The sequence below is a fragment of the Leucoraja erinacea genome, chromosome 33 (genome assembly GCF_028641065.1).
Source record: "Leucoraja erinacea ecotype New England chromosome 33, Leri_hhj_1, whole genome shotgun sequence".
Taxonomy (NCBI): Eukaryota; Metazoa; Chordata; class Chondrichthyes; order Rajiformes; family Rajidae; genus Leucoraja; species Leucoraja erinaceus.
The window spans coordinates 7,748,471-7,767,533 of NC_073409.1; the positions used below are offsets into that span (position 1 = coordinate 7,748,471).

Below are 19,063 nucleotides of genomic sequence, written 5' to 3' on the forward strand. Positions count from 1 at the left end.
GCATCCCTCTCTGTGAGGATGACAATAATGGAGAAGGTCATTGAGTGGTGTGTGGTCACTTTTGCCTGCCTGGGCAAGTACAAGTTTGACGATGCTTTGCACTTTGTGCTTTCTAGCCCAGGTCCAGGAGGAACAAACTGTCTGGGAGCCAATGTAGAGCATAAGGTTTGTGAGAATGTACACTGCACCAAAGGGCAGCGCAACTTCCGAGATCAGCAATGCCAGTCCCAGGACAGGCAAGGTCAGAAGAAGAGAAAACACTGGACTGCAGTCCTCAACGATGGTGAGCATGTGCTGGACTATGTGTTAAATAAAAAACCTCTACACTGCCAAAGGTCGCTGATGGAAAGGTTGGTTAACCTTTGGGTTAATTCCTCTGCAAGTCCCTGTGGGTACCTTAAGTTACAACTTACCCAAAACTATCCCCACCCCATCACCATGACTAAACATACTGGAAATGTGCTGAGCTCAGTATCTTCACTATCAGCAGCTTGCTACCTTTGAGGAACCCTGGTGTTTTGGGCATGAAGCACATGTGTGTGGTCAGGGATGGAAAGCTTTGCTGATTTTACGAGCAGTGAATAAATAGCTGAGGAAAGTGTTTCCAAAGTGCGAAATGAACGACGCGACTACTCTTGCCTTTTTTGTTTAAATTCTTCTCCAATTTTCATTTAATTCCAACCAAATTTGTTTCCACACTGTTATTTTAATGTCCTAAAGCACCACATGTGTAAACAAGGCAAGGTGGGTAATCTGCAACTTGAGACGATTATGCCATGTTCACTTTTCCCGAGTGTTGAACAACAGAGAACCCTCTTGTTATTTTGTAAACTTTTCACGAGCTGGAAAGAAAGATGGGACTGTTTCTCACTGGCTTGGAAAAGATGGTGGGAAGTTGCCAAGCTGCCCAGTTGCTTAGAACTCTGACCCAGAACTTGCCAAGTGGCTTTTTCTTGGAATTTGGAATAAATTAAATGTTATTTGGCACAAGTGGCCACAAGTGGGGAAGTTGGGGAGTGGGGGAGGGGGGGGGGGGGGGGGGGGGGGGGGGGGGGGGGGGGTATAACTTTTACTTTCACCGCTCTTTGAAATCTATGAAAATAAAAATGAATCCCGAACAAGCAGCAGATCTGCAATATATCAGCACTCGGGAAGCTGAAATTCACCCTCTTAAAATCACGAAGCACAATAGCTGACGTGAAATTGTGGCCCAAATGGCAGCAGGTTCTCTGTAATTCAGTGCAAAGTGCAGCTTTCAACAGAGGATTAACTTGAAGGCAGGAAACACCGTAGAATTTTGAGGGCAAACGTCCAGTGGTTTCAGAGAATGATCCATTTAGGAGAGTCCAGAACCAGAGGCCATTGCCTCAGAATAAAAGGATGTACCTTTAGAAAGATGAGAAGGAATTTCTTAACTCAGAGGGTGGGGAGTCTGTGAAATTCATTGCCACAGATGGTTGTGGAGGCCAAGTCGATGGATATTTTTATGACAGAGAGTGACAGATACTTGATTAGTAACCTTGTCAAGGGTTATGGGGAGTAGGCAGAAGAATGGTGTTGAGAGGGAAAGATAGACCAGCCATGATTGAATGGCGGAGTAGACTTGCTAGGTCGAATGGCCTAATTGTGCTCCTATAACATAAACTTATTATGAGAGGCACACTGGCATGCATGTTCCAGACAAGAAGAAGGCTTTCAATGGCTTTCAACAGCACCTCTCATAGCTGACTGATCTTATGAAGAATTAGCAGTGAAAATCGGAACAATGTCATGTTGCAAACTGGCCGATTGCTTGGTGCGAAAAGCTTATTAAAACTGGAAAGTTGGCCGTTGGAGTCTCCAGCCCTGCACAATAGTTTGTATAAAGCGCTAGTGTACAGCCAAGTCTGGAGGGATTGAGACTTGGCTGTTTCTCAGTCAAAGCAACAGCTCAGGCATGCTAGTACTTTGACTTTGGCTCTCTCTTCCAAACATAGTGCTATTGAAATTGGCCCATGGTAACATAACTGGCACTCACCTAAATTCTTCCTGGGCCAACCTCCACCCCTTATATCAAATGAGTTTATAATTGGTTTATTTTAGTTCAGAGATACAGCGCAGAAACAGGCCCTTCGGCCCACCTGCTCTGCGCCGACCAGCAATCCCCGTACACTAACATTATCCTACACGCACACACACTAGGGACAATTTACATTATTTACTGCAGCCAATTAGCCTAAAAACCTGTTATGCCTTTGGAGTGTGGGAGGAAACCGGATCACCTGGAGAAAACTCACGCGGTCACGGGGAGAACGTGCAAACTCCGTACAGACAGCACCCGTAGTCAGGATTGAACCCGGGTCCCTGGCGCTGTAAGGCAGCAACACTACCGCTGCACCATATCTGCAATACATCAGCATGCAGGAAGATGAACATCACCCTCTTATCATCATGAAACACAATAGCTGGTGTGAATTTGTGGCCCAAATGGCTGCTACTCTTCACAGTCATCCTGTGAACTGGTATTGGAAGGCAGAGAGATGGAGAGACTGCCGTGGCAGAGCTGGGCGCTTGCGAAATTCAGGCCAGATTGCGCCCTTCAACACCACACATGGAGGTAGAGGGAACAATGTGGTACTTTTGACAAATCTGGATTTAGTGACTGAACAGACTGCTCCTTGCCCTGATTTAGCGGAGTGTAATATTTGCCATATTTGTGTGCGCAGAATGATGAATCACATCTTGCAGTTCACATCCTGAATTGCCAAAGATTTATTTTGAAGTGAATAACATGCGACGGTGAAATAAATCATCAAACCTTGTTTCCTTGCAAGTGACGGGGAAGGAATTTAAAAAAAAATGTCTCTGTTAGACTTCCCTTATTGCTTCATGCTGGAGAGACTTAAACTCTGGTACATTTGCGTTAGGGAATCCCTTGCAAATTAAACATTTGGATCCATCTTAAGTGGTGCATATCAAGGACCGCCGATTCTGTCATTCTAGTAAAGCCGGCAAACAGTGTGGGAAATCGGCAGGGCCCTCAAACAACTTTTAATGAACCAGGCAAAGTAGGATGGATATTTGCTCGATAAACCCTTGCTGCCGCAAGGGTTTATCGAGCAAATATCCATCCTACTTTTCCTGGTTCATTAAAAGTTGTCCCTGCACACACTGGAGAAATGGTACAAAATGATGAAAAAGTGCAGCAGTCACTGAGCCTGGTCCTCAAGTTTGGTTTAGAGATACAGATAGAGCAGGCAGCATCTCTGAAGAACATGGATAAGTGGGACATAGAAACATAGAAACATAGAAATTAGGTGCAGGAGTAGGCCATTCGGCCCTTCGAGCCTGCACCGCCATTCAATATGATCATGGCTGATCATCCAACTCAGTATCCCGTACCTGCCTTCTCTCCATAACCCCTGATCCCCTTAGCCACAAGGGCCACATCTAACTCCCTCTTAAATATAGCCAATGAACTGGCCTCAACTACCCTCTGTGGCAGAGAATTCCAGAGATTCACCACTCTCTGTGTGAAATGTAAGGTCTCTAGTGAGGAGCCTTAACCATCCGAAACATCACCTATCCATGTTCCCCAGAGACGCTGCCTGACCTGCTGAGGTACTCCAGCACTTTGTGTCCTTATACCGTTTGTGCCACTACCTATTACATCGAGACCGTGTTATAACTGAGCTGTAACGGCGTTGACTATCCCTGATAAAAACTAATAGCTTGAGCATGATCAATGTGAAAACTGACCACTGGCTAGAGTCACGCCTTGTGCTAAGAAAGATGTTAGTAATTGTGAGACGTCTGTAGAAAAAAACAAGTTTGTCCCCTCCCTGTTCCATGTGGGCAAAGCAGATTTCCTGGGATACTAGCTGGTTCTGTGGCTTTTCCAGGAAGAATGTAGCACGCTGAACGATTCCTGCTGCAGGGAGAGAAGCCAACATTTCATTGTGCTGCGATCCATGTGCATCACATGGCACCAGTCCATGTTTAGTGAAATGAAGAGGCCATTGTGGCCAAGCACAGTTCATGGTAAGAAATGCCTCTCAAGAAGAAGCAGTTGCTTTAAGAAGATCATTTTACCTTCACTTAGTATTTTCACTATCCTTTGCAGCAATAGTTGGTTTTGTTAGGTTCACCCTTTCTTCCTTTTTCTTCTGAGTTGCAGTTGTTTCCATTCCTTCCATCTCCCAGTCCCCCCAGTCTTACTTCCAACAATAATGAGATACACGCCTTGAATAACTCCATAGGAAACTGCACTTAAAACATCGGCCCTCCCCTCCCGAATGTTGGTCAGTTAGAAAATAATTTAGGGTGCAAAGGATGCAGAGCTACCAGCAACGGTGTCAGGAAGCTACACATACATTCTAAGGCAAACCAGTGTTGTGTGCGGGTGAGGAGTCGACTCTGGGGAGAGTGGATGAGAACGTGGGGAAAATAAAATGAGATTAGTCTGGGATTATTCTTATTTTAACAGTTGTACTCTTGGTCAAAATAAGTTATGTGGTCATTTCATAGCACCCTACAAATAAACATATTTCATTTAGGTTTGCAGAGAAATATCTGGTGCATTGATAGATGGATAGGATCTTCTTAATAAAAGGACACACACCACTGGAGTAACTCAGCAGGTCAGGCAGGATCTCGGGAGAACATGGATAGATGACATTTTGTGTGGAGACCCTTCTTCAGACATGTCTAGAGATGACACTTAGCCTGCTGGATTACCCCAGCACGTTATGTCCTTGTGTGTAGTTAATCAGCATCTGCAGGTCTTTGTTTCTAGTTTCTTACAAAGCCATTGCACCAAACACAGCACTAAATCTTAGAAATAAATGTATCAGATCAGATGGACATCCTCAATAATTAGTAGATATAGCAAGAATTTAAAGCTACTGTACTAGCTACCTCATTGGAGACTCTCAGACTATCTTTAATGGGGCTTTACCAGACTTTATCTCGCACATAACATTATTCCCTTTATCATGTATCTGTACAGTGTGGATCATAATCATGTGTGGTCTTTCTGCTGACTGGTTAGCACGCAACAAAATCTTTTCGCTGTACCTCGGTACATGTGGCAATAAAGTAAACCAAACTAAACTGAACATAGTAGACTTGGGCACTCAATGTGAGCAAGATTATTTACAGTAAACCCAAACATCTAACTGATGTGCCAGCACATCTGACACCACAAATTACCCACATTTTGAATTCAACAGCGGTACAGACATCACCCAAATGCTTTTGGCCTGTGGAGCAGAGTGTAATTGTTGCACGAGTTACAGAGATAGTCCAAGGATGATTTATTCAGACCAAGGATCATTTAAAGGTCTGCTGTATTCACTTATTAAATATGAATCCTATTTGAATTAATTCCCTTATTGTAACATTGCTTCTCCTTGTAACTGCAAGAAACTGGATCCATGCCACGAGATGTTAATAACTGGATGTGATCTGACTTTGCTAAGCAGAACTTCTTTCTTTTTCAGACATGCCTTGTGCTTTGTTTTGCTCCCCCTTTGGGAAAGATTCCCCTGTCCTGATAGCTGAGCGAGTCCTGGATGGCACTCCATGTGGACCGTACGAGACAGATCTCTGTGTGAATGGCAAATGCAAGGTGAGCACTTACTCTGTGGAGCTTTGTTTTAGAGAGCAAGCAGTCGTAACGTGACAGATCTGTTCATTCAATGATGTTAGCTCACAGATTAATATGTGCATTGCTATGTCTGCTAATTTAATGCAGGTCGCCTTATAATTCTTGCGGTCTCTGTGAAATGACACAGAAAAGCAATTTCAAAGAGGTTATGAGGTTAATACAACCTATCCGATGGTCTTATCCTTCATGAAATTAAGTGTCGTCATGGAGATCAGATCAGTGGTATTTTCTTCTTGTTGACATTTCTAGTTAGTTTAGTTTAGTTAGTTTAGTTTATTGTCACGTGTACCGAGGAACAGTGAAAAATGTTTTTGTTGCGTGCTATCCAGTCAGCGGAAAGACAATACATGATTACATTTCGATCCGTTTACAGTGTGTAGATACATGATAAGGGAAGGGTCTGCAATTCCAATTGAGATCCCATCCTGAACACCAATCAACCACAATATTTATCAACAACTTGGGCGGCACAGTGACACAGTGGTATTGTTGCGGCCTTACAGTGTCAGAGACCCAGGCTCGATCCTGACTGTATTGAGTTTGTACGTTCTCCCTGTGGCCGCATGGGTTTTCATTGCTCACTGCCAGCTCGCCACTGTGGCAAGATCACACATTGTTGAAGCCATTGTTATGCAGCCAGCAGCACCTACAAAAAAAGTGGATGCTGTGAGTCATCAAGGAGGGAAAAATTCGCCTGGGGATTTTGGTTCTCGAAAACTCCTTAGATTAAATGCTATGGAGCGATCTGGTCAGGAACAGAAGGGTGTGGCTGTGAGAGAGCTTGGCGCAGGAAACTTAGAGATAATATTGCAGTAGCCGGGGTAGCATTTATCAAAGAACCTGAGGTTCATGCAACCCTTTGGACATATAGGATGTGCAAGAAATGTTTTCACACAGAGGATGGTGAGCATATGGGAAGGGCAGAGGAGAGCAGAGTTACAACATTTAAAAGGCAGACAAAAACGTAGATGGTAAAGGTTTAGAGGAAGATGGGCCAAATGCAGACAAATGGGATTAGCTCTAGAAAGCACCATGGTAGCCATGGATGAGTTTGGCCAAAGGCCCTGTTTCCATGTTTTATAGCTCCATGTGTCAACTGTGTGTACAGGAAACCATTCAAGTTGGGGAGTTAAAAGGATGTGGTTAGATTTGTTGACAGTATTGATTTGGCTAGCCTTTTTGCAAGGAAAGTGGAGAAATAATTGAAACAAAGGAACTGTTTAGGGGATTGGACAGGAATTAATAATTTCTGGGTGGGCAGAGGCAGGATGGGCCAAAACGTGCTGTTGAGATCTCTCTCTGGGATATTCCCTCGGTCAATGTGTCCCATATTCTTCCTCTGCGACCATGTCAGCCTGTGTGGAGACTGACCTGAACCCACAGACCTCCTGACCCACTGTTGACAATGCTGCATGGGGATTAGGGTCCATCACTAAACAAACCGAGGCAGGGGCTTCAAGCAGTGTGGCACAAGTGGGCAGTGTCACTTTTTGAGAGGTCGGGAGCATGTGGGGTGGAAGGTTGGGTAAATGCCAGTCCGTTGCATGGGGAGGTGTTCTATACAACAAGCCTTGTGTTGGACGGGGTAAGAGTGCTATGCTCATCTCCTGTGAGTGTCTGGTGCTGCCATTGAGCACGTTTTAGTTCAGTTCAGAGATACAGCGTAGAAACAGGCCCTTTGGCCCACCGAGTCCTCGCCAACCAGCAGTCCCCGAACACTAACACTATCCTACACACTACGGTCAATTTACAATTTTCACCAAAGCCAATTAACCTACAAACCTGTGCATCTTGGGCGTGTGGGAGTAAACCGGAACACCCGGGGCAAACACACACGGTCACCCAGAGAACGTTCAAACTCCAAATAGACTGCACCCATAGTCAGGATCGAACCCGGGTGAGGCACCAACTCTACCGCTGCGCCACTGTGCCGCCCAACGTTCTCAAGTACGATCCTCAATCAAATGCAGAAAAGAAGAATACTAACAATGAATAAAAGTTATTGTTGAAAATATCTGTCAGAAACATTCTAACCATTCCCACTAAGCTGTTCTGTGCATGAAAGGATGTTATTGTAATAGCTCTGAATGGAGCCAGTATGTTGAGCACTCAGGATAATGAATTACTGAGCTTAACATCAATTGCTGAAAGCAGACTCAATTAACACAAGAGCATCAGCATCGGTTTTTAGAAGCATCACAAACATTTTATGAATTAAACACATGTTCAAGTACAGTTCTAGCCTCAACCAGCGATAAAACATATGCTGATAGGTCATTATTGTGTTTTATATCAAGTGTGATTTTTATGGTTTTCAAAGGCAACTAACATGGATCTGCCTTATACAGAAACCAGTGTGTCACACTTCCATTAAAATAAAATCTGCTCTGGTTACCTTGCCCCTGTAGTAATGAAGGATGCTGTAGAAATACAATGTAATACAGGGCCCTGTCCCAGTGGAATTTAGACCAGAAACTAATTTGTGATAATGTGTTTGGCTCGAAACATTAAACATTAATGTACTTTCTGGAACCAATTGAACAGAATTAGAAGGCTTTAGGCAATGTTTGTAACTCTTTCAAATAACTTTATGTGGAGTTGTTTTCTTTAAGTATTGAAAAGTGGATGGGATAAAGGTTTAATAACTGGAATTCTAAGATAACTGTGAGAGGTAAATCATCTTCCACTTAGCGCCAAGGATGTCTCTGTCATGGAAGCGGTCCATCATTTTTACCCTATTCTGCTCGTTATTTTATAATACGTTCTTCATTGTGATTATTTTCCAATGACGTTTATGCATTTAATTGAGATTGCCACATAATAAAATCAGCTCAAACAGCTTATGCTCGACTTTCAAAAAAGACTTTTTTAGCTCATTGTGACATTTGTGTAAAACCGAGAGGGTGCCTGATGAATTTTGAGTAACACCAGCTAATGCTTTGTCAAACAACCAAAAACCCTGCTGAATCTTTAATATCTTGGCACCGTTCTGTTGAGGGAAACAGCAGCTTGGCCAGGAACCCAATGTTGGTCTCAGTCCATGTGTTGCCATCTAATGCGGCTCATGATAAAGTCCCCTTCTATCCAGAAGCAACACCAGGGGGTTGCCTGTAATTCCATTTCCCAGCGTTTCGTTGAAGAACTAATACTGGAGTCACCTGTTTGCCGTTCACAGAAGATTGGCTGTGATGGAATCATTGGGTCTGCAGCAAAGGAGGATCGTTGTGGGGTGTGCAATGGTGATGACAAGTCGTGCGAGATCATCAAAGGCGATTTCAATCAAAGCCAAGGAATGGGTGAGTACGGACATCAGTGGTTCCTATCTCCGGCCTGCCCTCTTCTCCCTGACAAGAATGGCTTAAGTGTTAGGAGGGACTGCAGATGCTGGTTTACACCAAAGATAGACACAAAATACTGGAGTAACTCAGCGGGTCAGGCAGCATCTCTGGATAGAAGGAATGTGTCGACACCAAATGCTGGAGTAACTCAGCAGGTCAGGCAGCATCTCTGGAGAGATGGAATGGGTGATGTTGCCTGACCCGCTGAGTTACTCCAGCATTTTGTGTCTGTCTTGTCTTGACTTATGTGTTGTGTGCTTCTAAAGCCTGAATACTACTGCAAAGTGAACAATAATATTGTTTCCTGATGTGGACATGGAGAGGATGATTCCACTAGTAGGAGAGTCTAGGACCAAAGGCCATAGCCTCAGAATAAAAGGATGCACATTTAGAAAGAAGATGAGAAGGAATTTCTTTGGTCAGAGGGTGAATCTGTGGAATTCATTGCAACAGAGGGCTGTGGAGGCCAAGTCAATGGATATTTTTAAGGCAGAGATTGACAGATATTTTTGTCAATGGATATTTTTAATGCAGAGTAAGGGTGTCAGGGGTTATGGGGAGAAGGCAGGAGAATGGGGTTGAGAGGGAACGATAGATCAGCCATGATTGAATGGCGGAGTAGACTTGATGGGCCGAGCTGTTAGGAACAATAAATGTCCAGCATTCAACTGGTCTGTGCTGCAGGCCATTTAGGAAGTATTTCCTGGGCAATTCACAAAGTTAATCGTTGTATTATGTTCAGTGAAAATCACATTCCGTCCAGCCACATGTTAAAGTGTGACTATGTTAGGCTGCTAAGGTCACAGCTGTTTCTGCTGTTCCTGGGCCATGGAGGGCCAGGGTTTCCAGGTGGCACCACGGGGAAGTGGGGACAGGGTCAATGTGATATGGTGTAGTGTTGATGTTGGCTGGGAAAAGGAACACTCTGAGCATTCCTGATATCCTGAATGTCCAAGAGTTGCAGAAGGTTGGGGCAGTGAGAGAGAGGGCCATCTGATACCTTGCATCCAACAAGCTGGAATGGCCATTACCAACAACTGCAGCATGTGGGGTGCACATGGGTCCTAAAGCACCCCACAAACAAATATACTTGACTATTGATTGCCTTTAGGAGTAGTCTATCAAGACACTCAGTTGTATCAAACTGAGTTGTTTAGTTTATTGTAACGTGTACAGTGAAAACCTTTTGTTACGTGCAAACCAGTCAGTGGAAAGACAATTATGATTACAATCGAGCCATCACAGTGCCCAAATACATGAAAAAGGAAATAACTTGAATAAAGTTTAGTGCAAGATAAAGTCCAGTAAAGTCTAATAGTAAGATTAAACGAGTACTTACCAGTACGAAGTTTGATCTGTATTTTATGAGGAGTTACGATGAGGGATTACGTGAAGAACCCACCCAGCGCGCAGGCGCGGCATACTTCCAAGCAGCGGTGTGGAATCACAGATAGACACTAGTTGAAGTAAAGATAGTGAAGACCAACGAGACATTAGTCCGAATTTGATCTATATAATGAGGGTGGGAGCGGAGGGCACGTAATCCCTCATCGTAACTCCTCATAAAATACAGATCAAACTTCGTACTGGTAAGTACTCGTTTAATCTTACTATTTTACTTCGGAGTCACGTGAGTGACTACGTGAAGACTTCAAAGGTCTGTGATTTCAAACCGTGTAACAGTTATATCACTCACTGCCGAAAGATCATCGAGGGAGGAAGTGGTAGCTAGAGACCAACAAGTTTGTTTAGTTATAAAAGAAATATTTATTAACTATAACAAAAAACAAAATAGCTCCCATGGGCTTTAAATCATAACTTTGCGGTTTTTAAAACGGTATCCGCAAAGACGTCCTGTTCCATCAGCGGTTTGTTGTAAAATCGTTGGAATGTCGATTCCCTTGACCATCCCGCTGCTCTGAGGATGTGGTCGAGGGGAACCTGCATCCTATCCGCCGCTGAGGTGGACGCTGCCCTGGTTGAATGGGATTTAAAAACATTTGTGTTAATCCCTGCCATGCTGAGGACCTGTTTCAACCATCTGGATAATGTTTGGCTGGTTACCCGTCCAAAAGGCTTTCTGTGGCTAACCCATAAGGCTTTCTCTCTCCCTCTTAGCGTTTGGGTTGTGTCTAGATAATGGTGAAGGTGGGTCACCACACACAGCCTAGGTTCTGGAGGGTAAGCCCGGAAGATCAACGGGGAGTTTGATGTACCTGGTCTACTTTGTTTTACCAACCCCGGCATGGTGAAAGTAATGGTATCTGGGGTGGTCACCATGTAGTTCAGATTTAGCTGATGGAGCGACTGAACCCTTTGAGCTGAGACAAGCGCCATGAGCATGAGGGTTTTGTAAGTGGCCTGTTCCAGGCTCAGGGATCCCACCGGAGGCCAACCTCGAAGGTGTGTGAGAACTACACTCACATCCCACATGTGAGTGTATCTAGGTGTAGGGGGTTTGGTATTAAAGATCCCCTTAAGGAGTCTGATGACTAGAGGGTGGGATCCCACACTATGCTGTTCTATCGGCATGAGGTATGCGGACAGTGCGCTCCGAGCCGTATTGATGGCACTGTAGCTCATCTTGAGATCATGGTGCAGGTGGGCCAGGAACTCCAGCACATCCGAGATCGAAGTCGTCTTGTAGGATGTCCCTGCGTCCAGACAGTACTGTTCCCATTTCCTGATGAAGGTCAGGTACTGTTTCTTGGTGGAAACTCGCAGGGATGCCGACATGGTGGTGATTGTTCTGTCTGATAACCCCAATCCCCGGTAAGGCCTGTTCAAAATCTGGAAACCAGGAGTTTCAATTTTTGGTGGCATGGATGGCTAATGCCAGTTACCGGGTGAGTCAATAATTGGGGGTGGTGTTGAAGGACCATTGGTGTCTCTACCACCATGTCGTGGAACATTGAGAACCATGGTTGGGTAGGCCAGTCGGGCACGACCAGAATGCCAGAGGCTGAGTCTGCCTGAATTTTCTGGAGTACCCGACTGATGAGGCAGAAGGGAGGGAAAGCATAGAAAAAGAAATTTCCCCAGTCCAGCGTGAAGGCATCTACCGCTGCTGCCTCTGGGTCTGGTTCCCAAGCCACATACATGGGTAGTTGGTGATTTAACCTAGACGCAAACAAATCTATATCTGGCGTACCATATTGCTTGATAATTTTAGCAAATAATTTTGGGTCCAACATCCATTCGATGTTGTCGTTGAATTTTCGTGACCTGGTGTCCGCCACTAAATTTAGCTTGCCTGGTAAATAGGCAGCTGATAGCCAAATATGTCTCTCGACACACCATTGCCAGATTATAGCAGTTAATTTGTCGCATGATACTGATTTAATGCCACCCATGTGCTGGATAAAGATACTGCCGTAGTGTTGTCGATCATAATTCTAACATGCACGTGCCGCATACCAGATGCATATGCTTTTAGCCCATAAAAGGCGGCGAGCATTTCCAAAAAGTTAATGCCCAGTGATTGTAGTAGCGATGCCTCTGAGTTAGTCCATCTGCCACCTGTGCTGTCTATGGAGTTAGTAGCTCCCCAGCCTAAAGCACTGGCATCCGTTGCAATGGTTATGTTAGGATTGGTTACGGTGATAGGACTGTGACTGTGCCAAATATTGTCAACCCACCACTGAAGTTCTGATTTGGCTTCAGCGGGTAAATCCATTTTGCGATCATAATGCCCCCTATGAAGGCGTAATGCATGAGTCCTTGCTCTTTGTAGATTTTGATAATGCAAGGGCCCATGTTGGGCAGCCGGAAATGCTGCTACTATAGAGCCAATAACTCTGGCTACATGCCGTATTCTAGGTTGCGGTGTAGCAATTAAATGGCTACAAGCTTCAATGAGTGAAACTGTTTTGTTTCTGGGCAGAGTGATAGTCATGTGAATCGTGTCAATAGTGAAGCCTAAGCAATCCATGTTAGTAGTAGGCTCCAATATTGATTTATCTGGGTGAAGGATAAAACCCAAAGTTTCAAGGAGTTGTTTAGTGGCTAACACTCCTGCGACAGCTTGTTCCCGTGTTCTTCCTAATATGAGAACATCGTCCAGATAGGCCACTACTAAATGTTTTAGTTCTCTCAATTTCTTCATGGCCACTTTAAGAATTTTCGTAAATAGTCTGGGAGCTGTCGTTAAACCATTGGGCAAAGCTCGGTACTGCCATAGCTGGCCCCTCCAGATAAATTTCAGATATTTAAAGTAATCTTTATGAATGGGTACCAAATAGTAAGCATCTTTGATATCTATGCTTGCCATGTAGTATCCCTTGGAGATCAGTTGTCTGGCAGTGACAAATGTCTCCATTTTGAAATGTTGATACTCAACAGACTGATTGAGTGATGTCAGATCAATAATAATGCGACATCCACCATCTTTTTTGGTTTTGAGAAAAATATTTGATACAAATTCTTGCGGCTCGTGTGTGGTCATTTCTATGATGCCTTTAGCCACGAGCCGATCAAGTTCAGCTTGTCCTTCTACCTTCTCAACTGCCGAGGGAAGGAACACCCTTTGGGGCATGTGCTGAACTGGCGGTTCTACGCCTGGTTTGAACTCAATCTTGTATCCACTAATACTGTTGAGTATAAACTGATTGTTAGTAAGGGAGCACCAAACATGCTTGAAGAACCTCAAACGTCCCCCTGTTAATACTACACCCTTTGTTTGTGTATGTTGACAGGAACCAGACCCACCTACCTCCATGTTCACTTGTGGGGTCGTTTCCGGTGGGTCTGGCCCAAGGTTGTCCGTGTTGGTGCTGCGGTGGGGCGGCGCATCTTCCCACGGCTCCGCCCTGGGCCCCGCTCTAAAAAAGAGCACTGGGGGTAGTGGGAGGCGGTCACCAGGCTTTCACCAGCTCGGTATCTGCTGGTGGCTGCCGAGGCGTGCGGCCAACTGGGTGTCTTCGCCCTGCTCGGTCCTGGCCCTGCCCTCATGAGGCCTACTGGTTTTGCCGCCTCTTCCAACTCCTTGAGCCTTTTGGCCAGATCCGCACCAAATAGCAGCGCCTGTCGTTCGGGCGCTGGAGCTTTACAGAGGCCGGCATATGTTGGGTTGAGGGCAGGCCTGATGTTGTCCCGCCGTAGGTTGTTTAGCTCATACGTGGTGCTGCACATCAGTGCGAGGGCATCCTGCTGGGGTATGGTCAGGTCTTCATCCCCAACGGACCGAGCAAAGGCGGTGACGGCTGCTGAGTGGAGCTTCAGGACTCGCTGCATTTTGACCTCCTGAGCCCTTATGTGCTGCCCCAGCTGGTTCCAGATCTGCCCATTTACCGTCTTGACCCTCAGCGCCTCGCAGTTTTCGGGCGCGATGTAGTTGTCAAGGGCCTGCTGGACAGCCTTGTCCTGCAGCGGGTTGTTGGACAGCCTGTTTATAGTTGCCGCCATTCTGGGTGGCAACACCATCCCAGTTGTTGGTGGTGCCGCATATCGGCCCACTACACCCCAGTAGCTCTTCTTCCGGCACACGCCCGGCATGCTGACGATATCCTCCGCCTGCCCTTGGGATAGGCCAGCCCAGTCCTGGCCTCCCTTACTGCCCTCGAACATAGAGGGTACAGAAGGGTGTGGAGAGGAGGAGGCCAAAGCCCGTCCTCCTGGGAGATGCCGCATCTCCTCATTAATCATACGCTCGAGGAGCTGCCTCATGCAGCTTATCCGAGCGTCTCCCCTTTTCGGTGGGGGAGAGTGTTCCCGTTCCTCCGATTCATCGGAGGACACCGGCCGGTCGGTTTTCTGTGTCGCCTTCCTCCCTGTGCGGGGCGTTGAGATCTGCAGCACTGGGGGCGGCTCTCGGTGTCGGGTGAGCGGGAGCGTTGAAAAAGCTCCTCCGCTGCGAGAGGCTGCCGTCCCGCTATGGACCCGTCCTCGGGTGGAGTAGGGCAGGCAGTCCTCCTGGCTGGTCGCTTGCGAGAGGCCATTATTCTCTCTAGCGCGACTCTGTAACAAAAAAGGCACTTACCTGAGGTCTCGTCTTTATGCTGCAGCTGGAGAGCCTGGCTCCAGCTGCTGCCGCTGTTGCACTGCTGACGTAATGCCGCGCCTGCGCGCTGGGTGGGTTCTTCACGTAGTCACTCACGTGACTCCGAAGTAAAATTAAAGATAGTCTGAGGGTCTCCAATGAGTTTCAATAGTAACTTAGCACTGCTCTCAGGTTGCTGGTAGGATGATTCAGTTGCCTGATAAAAGCTGGGAAGACACTGTCCCTGAATCTGGAGGTGTGCGTTTTCACACTTCTGTACATCTTGCCTGATGGGAGAAGAGGTGTGACTCTTTCAAGATGTGACTCATTCTTGATTATGTTGCTGACCTTGCCGAGGCAGCATGAGGTGCAATTGGAGTCAATGGAAGGGAGGTTGGCTTGTGTGATGGTCTGGGCTGCGTCCACAATCCTCTGCAATTTCTTGCTGTCTTGGATGAAGCTGTTCCCAAACCATGCTGTGATGCATCTCAATGTGATGCATGCTTTCTACGGGGCATCTGTAGGAAGAACAAGCTATGTGAGAAATCCTAGCCCTTGCAGTCATTAATAACTGATGCACCAAGAGGTTTTGAAGCTTCTCTCATCTTACAGATGCAAGTTTCCTCTCTGTACTGGAACTACTGTAGTAGTCTGTATATGTCTAACCAGATTATATTATAGTACCTTAATACATACATTTGCCCATTGAGTGATGCACGTTCTCACGTTTCATCCAGGGAAAATCAATTTTCAGCTGAATAATTCTTTCCATATTCTATTCTGTCAAAGTGGATGTCACACTTCTCCTCATTCCCCACATTTTAGCCCACTCACTAAACCTGTCCGTTTCATTTAGTGAATTCTGTACATCCTCCTCATTTTTTATTTCCTACCTAACTATACGTCATCGGCAATCCTGGATACTTTATACGTGTAATAAGGAACTGCAGATGCTGGTTTAAATGGAAGATATACACAAAAAAGCTGGAGTTTCTCAGCAGCATCTCTGGAGAGAAGGAATGGGTGATGTTTCGGGTCGAGACTGAAACATCTGAAGTAGGGTCTTGACCCGAAACGTCATCTCCAGAGATGCTGCCTGTCCCGCTGAGTTACTCCAGCTTTTTATGTGTCTATCATTGGACACTTTACAGTCGATTTACTCCTGTGTCATTGATACAGCATAAATGATTGAGACACAAAAGCTGATCTTGAGGAACCTCATCAGTGATAACCTGCCAATATTTCCTTCGCTCCATAGATGCTGCCTCACCCGCTGAGTTTCTCCAGCATTTTTGTCTCCCCTAATATGAGAACAGTCTTTTTATTCCTACTTTCTCTGTCCACTAACCGATCCTCCATCCGGGAACTCGCCCATCTAACATCCCATGAGCATTAATCTTGTATAAAAACATCAAATGATGTAATTTATTTGTTCAATATCTTTTCCCTTCCTTTTCTCAAATAAGTTCCCCACTATTTATAAGCAGGAGGATATCATTATGCTTTTTTATAAACACCCTTCTCAACTTATTCCATCACCTTCATGGATTTGAACAAAGATACCAGCTGTCTCTATCCTTGCGTGGGAAGAATGTACTGGCAGTGTTAAACATAAAATACAACTTCAAACAAAGTGCAGAAATAGTGCCGGGAGTCAGTATTCTCTGGGTGGTAATCATTTACTTCAACAAAAAGCCAAATAAATTGCCTTATAGAAGTGTTCTCTGCTTACCAATGATCGGTTATTGCCACTCATTTGGGCCTATTTCCAAGATGGAAACCTGGAAAACAGTTCATTCGAGATACAGGGACCGATCCCTCCTCAAAGCTCACTCACCGTGACATGGGTTTGTGAAGAGTTCAATTGCCGATGGAATTTGTTGCATTTATTTTCATTTGGCTTTCACCGCTGGAGGGGACGATTAGAAAGAGAGGTGGTTTACACCCCAGACAGACATCTCAGGCTCTCCCTCAGATTTCCATCATCTCAGACACAGACTGAAAACTTACCTGAGGTTTCAACTGCTGAAGTCAAACAAACTCATCCCCAAGGCTTCTCTGTGTCTGGAGAGTGAGGAGGATGTGCAGAGATAATTCAAGTGAAGAGGGGAAGACTGGAGAAGGAGCAAGTGAAGGGGAGCTCGGGGCAGGAAGATACAGGAGAGAGGGTGGGGCGTTGAGCTATTCCAGCCTCTGAACAACTCCCCTGCAGAATTAGTGAGCGCCAAGAATTCCACTGAGAGCCAAGAATGATGGTGAGCTTATCAAGGATAGGACAGCCAGCAACTCCTGGATGGAGCTAGTTGAAGACCATTCCTGCCATAACCTGTCGTTCACGTGAATGTTCTTGACTCCATCCTTTAGCAAACTATTCTGGAGTGAAGCCTTGCCACCAACCCATGCTAACAAAAAGTCTGACAGGCCAACTGAAACATCACAGGGTGGCGTGGTGGCACAGCGGTAGATTTGCTGCTTTACAGCACCAGAGACCTGGGTTCAATCCTGTTCGGAGTTTGTACATTCTCCCTGTGACCTCATGGGTTTACTCCGGGTGCTCTGGTTTCCTCCCACACTCCAAAGACATCCAGGCTTGTAGGTGAATTGGCTTGGTGAAATTGTAAATTGTCCCTAGTGTGTGTAGGATAGTGTTAGTGTGCGGGGATCGCTGTTCGTTGCGGTCACATTGCGCCGAAGGCCCTGTTTCGGCGCTGTATCTCTAAAACTAAATAAATCTTAAAGACGTCAGGAGCATATGTTCTCCATGCTTAAATTATAAAACTTGGCAGAGATGAACTTCAGTCACAAGTGTACAACCTCATCTCCTATGACGGAGATAAATAGAATGCTTTGAGGACCTTAGAGACACCATAATCATCATTCGAGAAAAGCGACAAATCCAAATGTAGTAATTACAGTAGAAAGAAGGATCTGCATGTGGTGGTTTAAAAAAAGAGGGACAAATTGTTGGAATAACTCAGTGGGTCAGGCAGCATCGCTGGCAGACATGGGTAGGTGATGTTTTGAGTTGGGATTCTTCTTCTGACTCCAAAGGAGTCTGAGGAAAGGGTGGCATTGAGAATGCCAAAACCCATCATGCAGAAACAGCAGGAGGAGCAAAATATCCACCAATATACCAGACATCTCCTGCCCTTACTGTGAGAGTCTGTGGTTCCCACAATGGCCACACCAATAGCTAGACAAAAATGCTGGAGAAACTCAGCGGGTGCAGAAGCATCTATGGAGCGAAGGAAATAGGCAACGTTTCGGCTCGAAGCGTTGCCTATTTCCTTCGCTCCATAGATGCTGCTGCATCCGCTGAGTTTTTCCAGCATTTTTGTGTATCTTCGATTTACCAGCATCTGTAGTTCCTTCATAAATACTTTGGCCACACCAGTAACCTGGGAACCCACAGGACAAGAATGGAGGCAAATCACACTCCGTCCACAGGTCTACAAAAAGAGAAAGCACTTTAAAGGGACTGCTTGAATTCATGGCAAAAAGGCAAACTTGTTTCTGCAGGATCATTCTATAACATTTCAAAATCTGGGTTATCCTCTGAGATGCACAAATGTGTTCCTGCTGCAAACGGAAACACTGAGAATTGATTTTAAATTGATCCAGAATGTGTAATCCTGCTCAAATCGCCAGTGACCAACCTAACGAAACATTAAGATGAATGGAGATATAATGAACAAGTAGCTGGAGCCAGACACATTAAGACAGTGCTGACATATTTGCTTACATGTTACAGTATAAATCCTTGGAAACAGAGTAATTGATGTTTTACAGACTTACCTGACAGCGAAATGAGCCTTTATATTGACGTCAACTGAGAACCCATATTAATTATGAATAAGGGCACACAGGACTCACTCACTTTAATTCAGCAGTCTTATCGACCAAACATAACAAGAAATAAAAGCTGGAATAATGTTCCGCATCGTAAGACATTTTGAGTCCGCCTCAAAATTCAGGATTGTCATGTGCGATTGTCATGTCCTGCTCCCCACGAACTCCACAGCTCTATTCGTTGATTTTCCATCCATCTTGGTATTGAATGTGCTCAACCACTGAACTACTGAAGGGCAACATGGTCACACC

The 19,063-nt window shown here is 45.4% G+C and overlaps 1 protein-coding gene across 1 annotated transcript in view; it reads left to right on the plus strand.

Annotated features, from left to right (window-relative positions):
- The window catches only part of adamts17 (ADAM metallopeptidase with thrombospondin type 1 motif, 17), a 179,157-nt gene that overhangs the window by 116,684 nt on the left and 43,410 nt on the right, over window positions 1-19,063 (plus strand). The window contains exons 13-15 of the mRNA XM_055661163.1: window positions 117-283; window positions 5,481-5,608; window positions 8,823-8,943. Coding sequence (XP_055517138.1) covers window positions 117-283; window positions 5,481-5,608; window positions 8,823-8,943 — 416 coding nt within the window. The remainder of the gene's footprint in view (window positions 1-116; window positions 284-5,480; window positions 5,609-8,822; window positions 8,944-19,063) is intronic.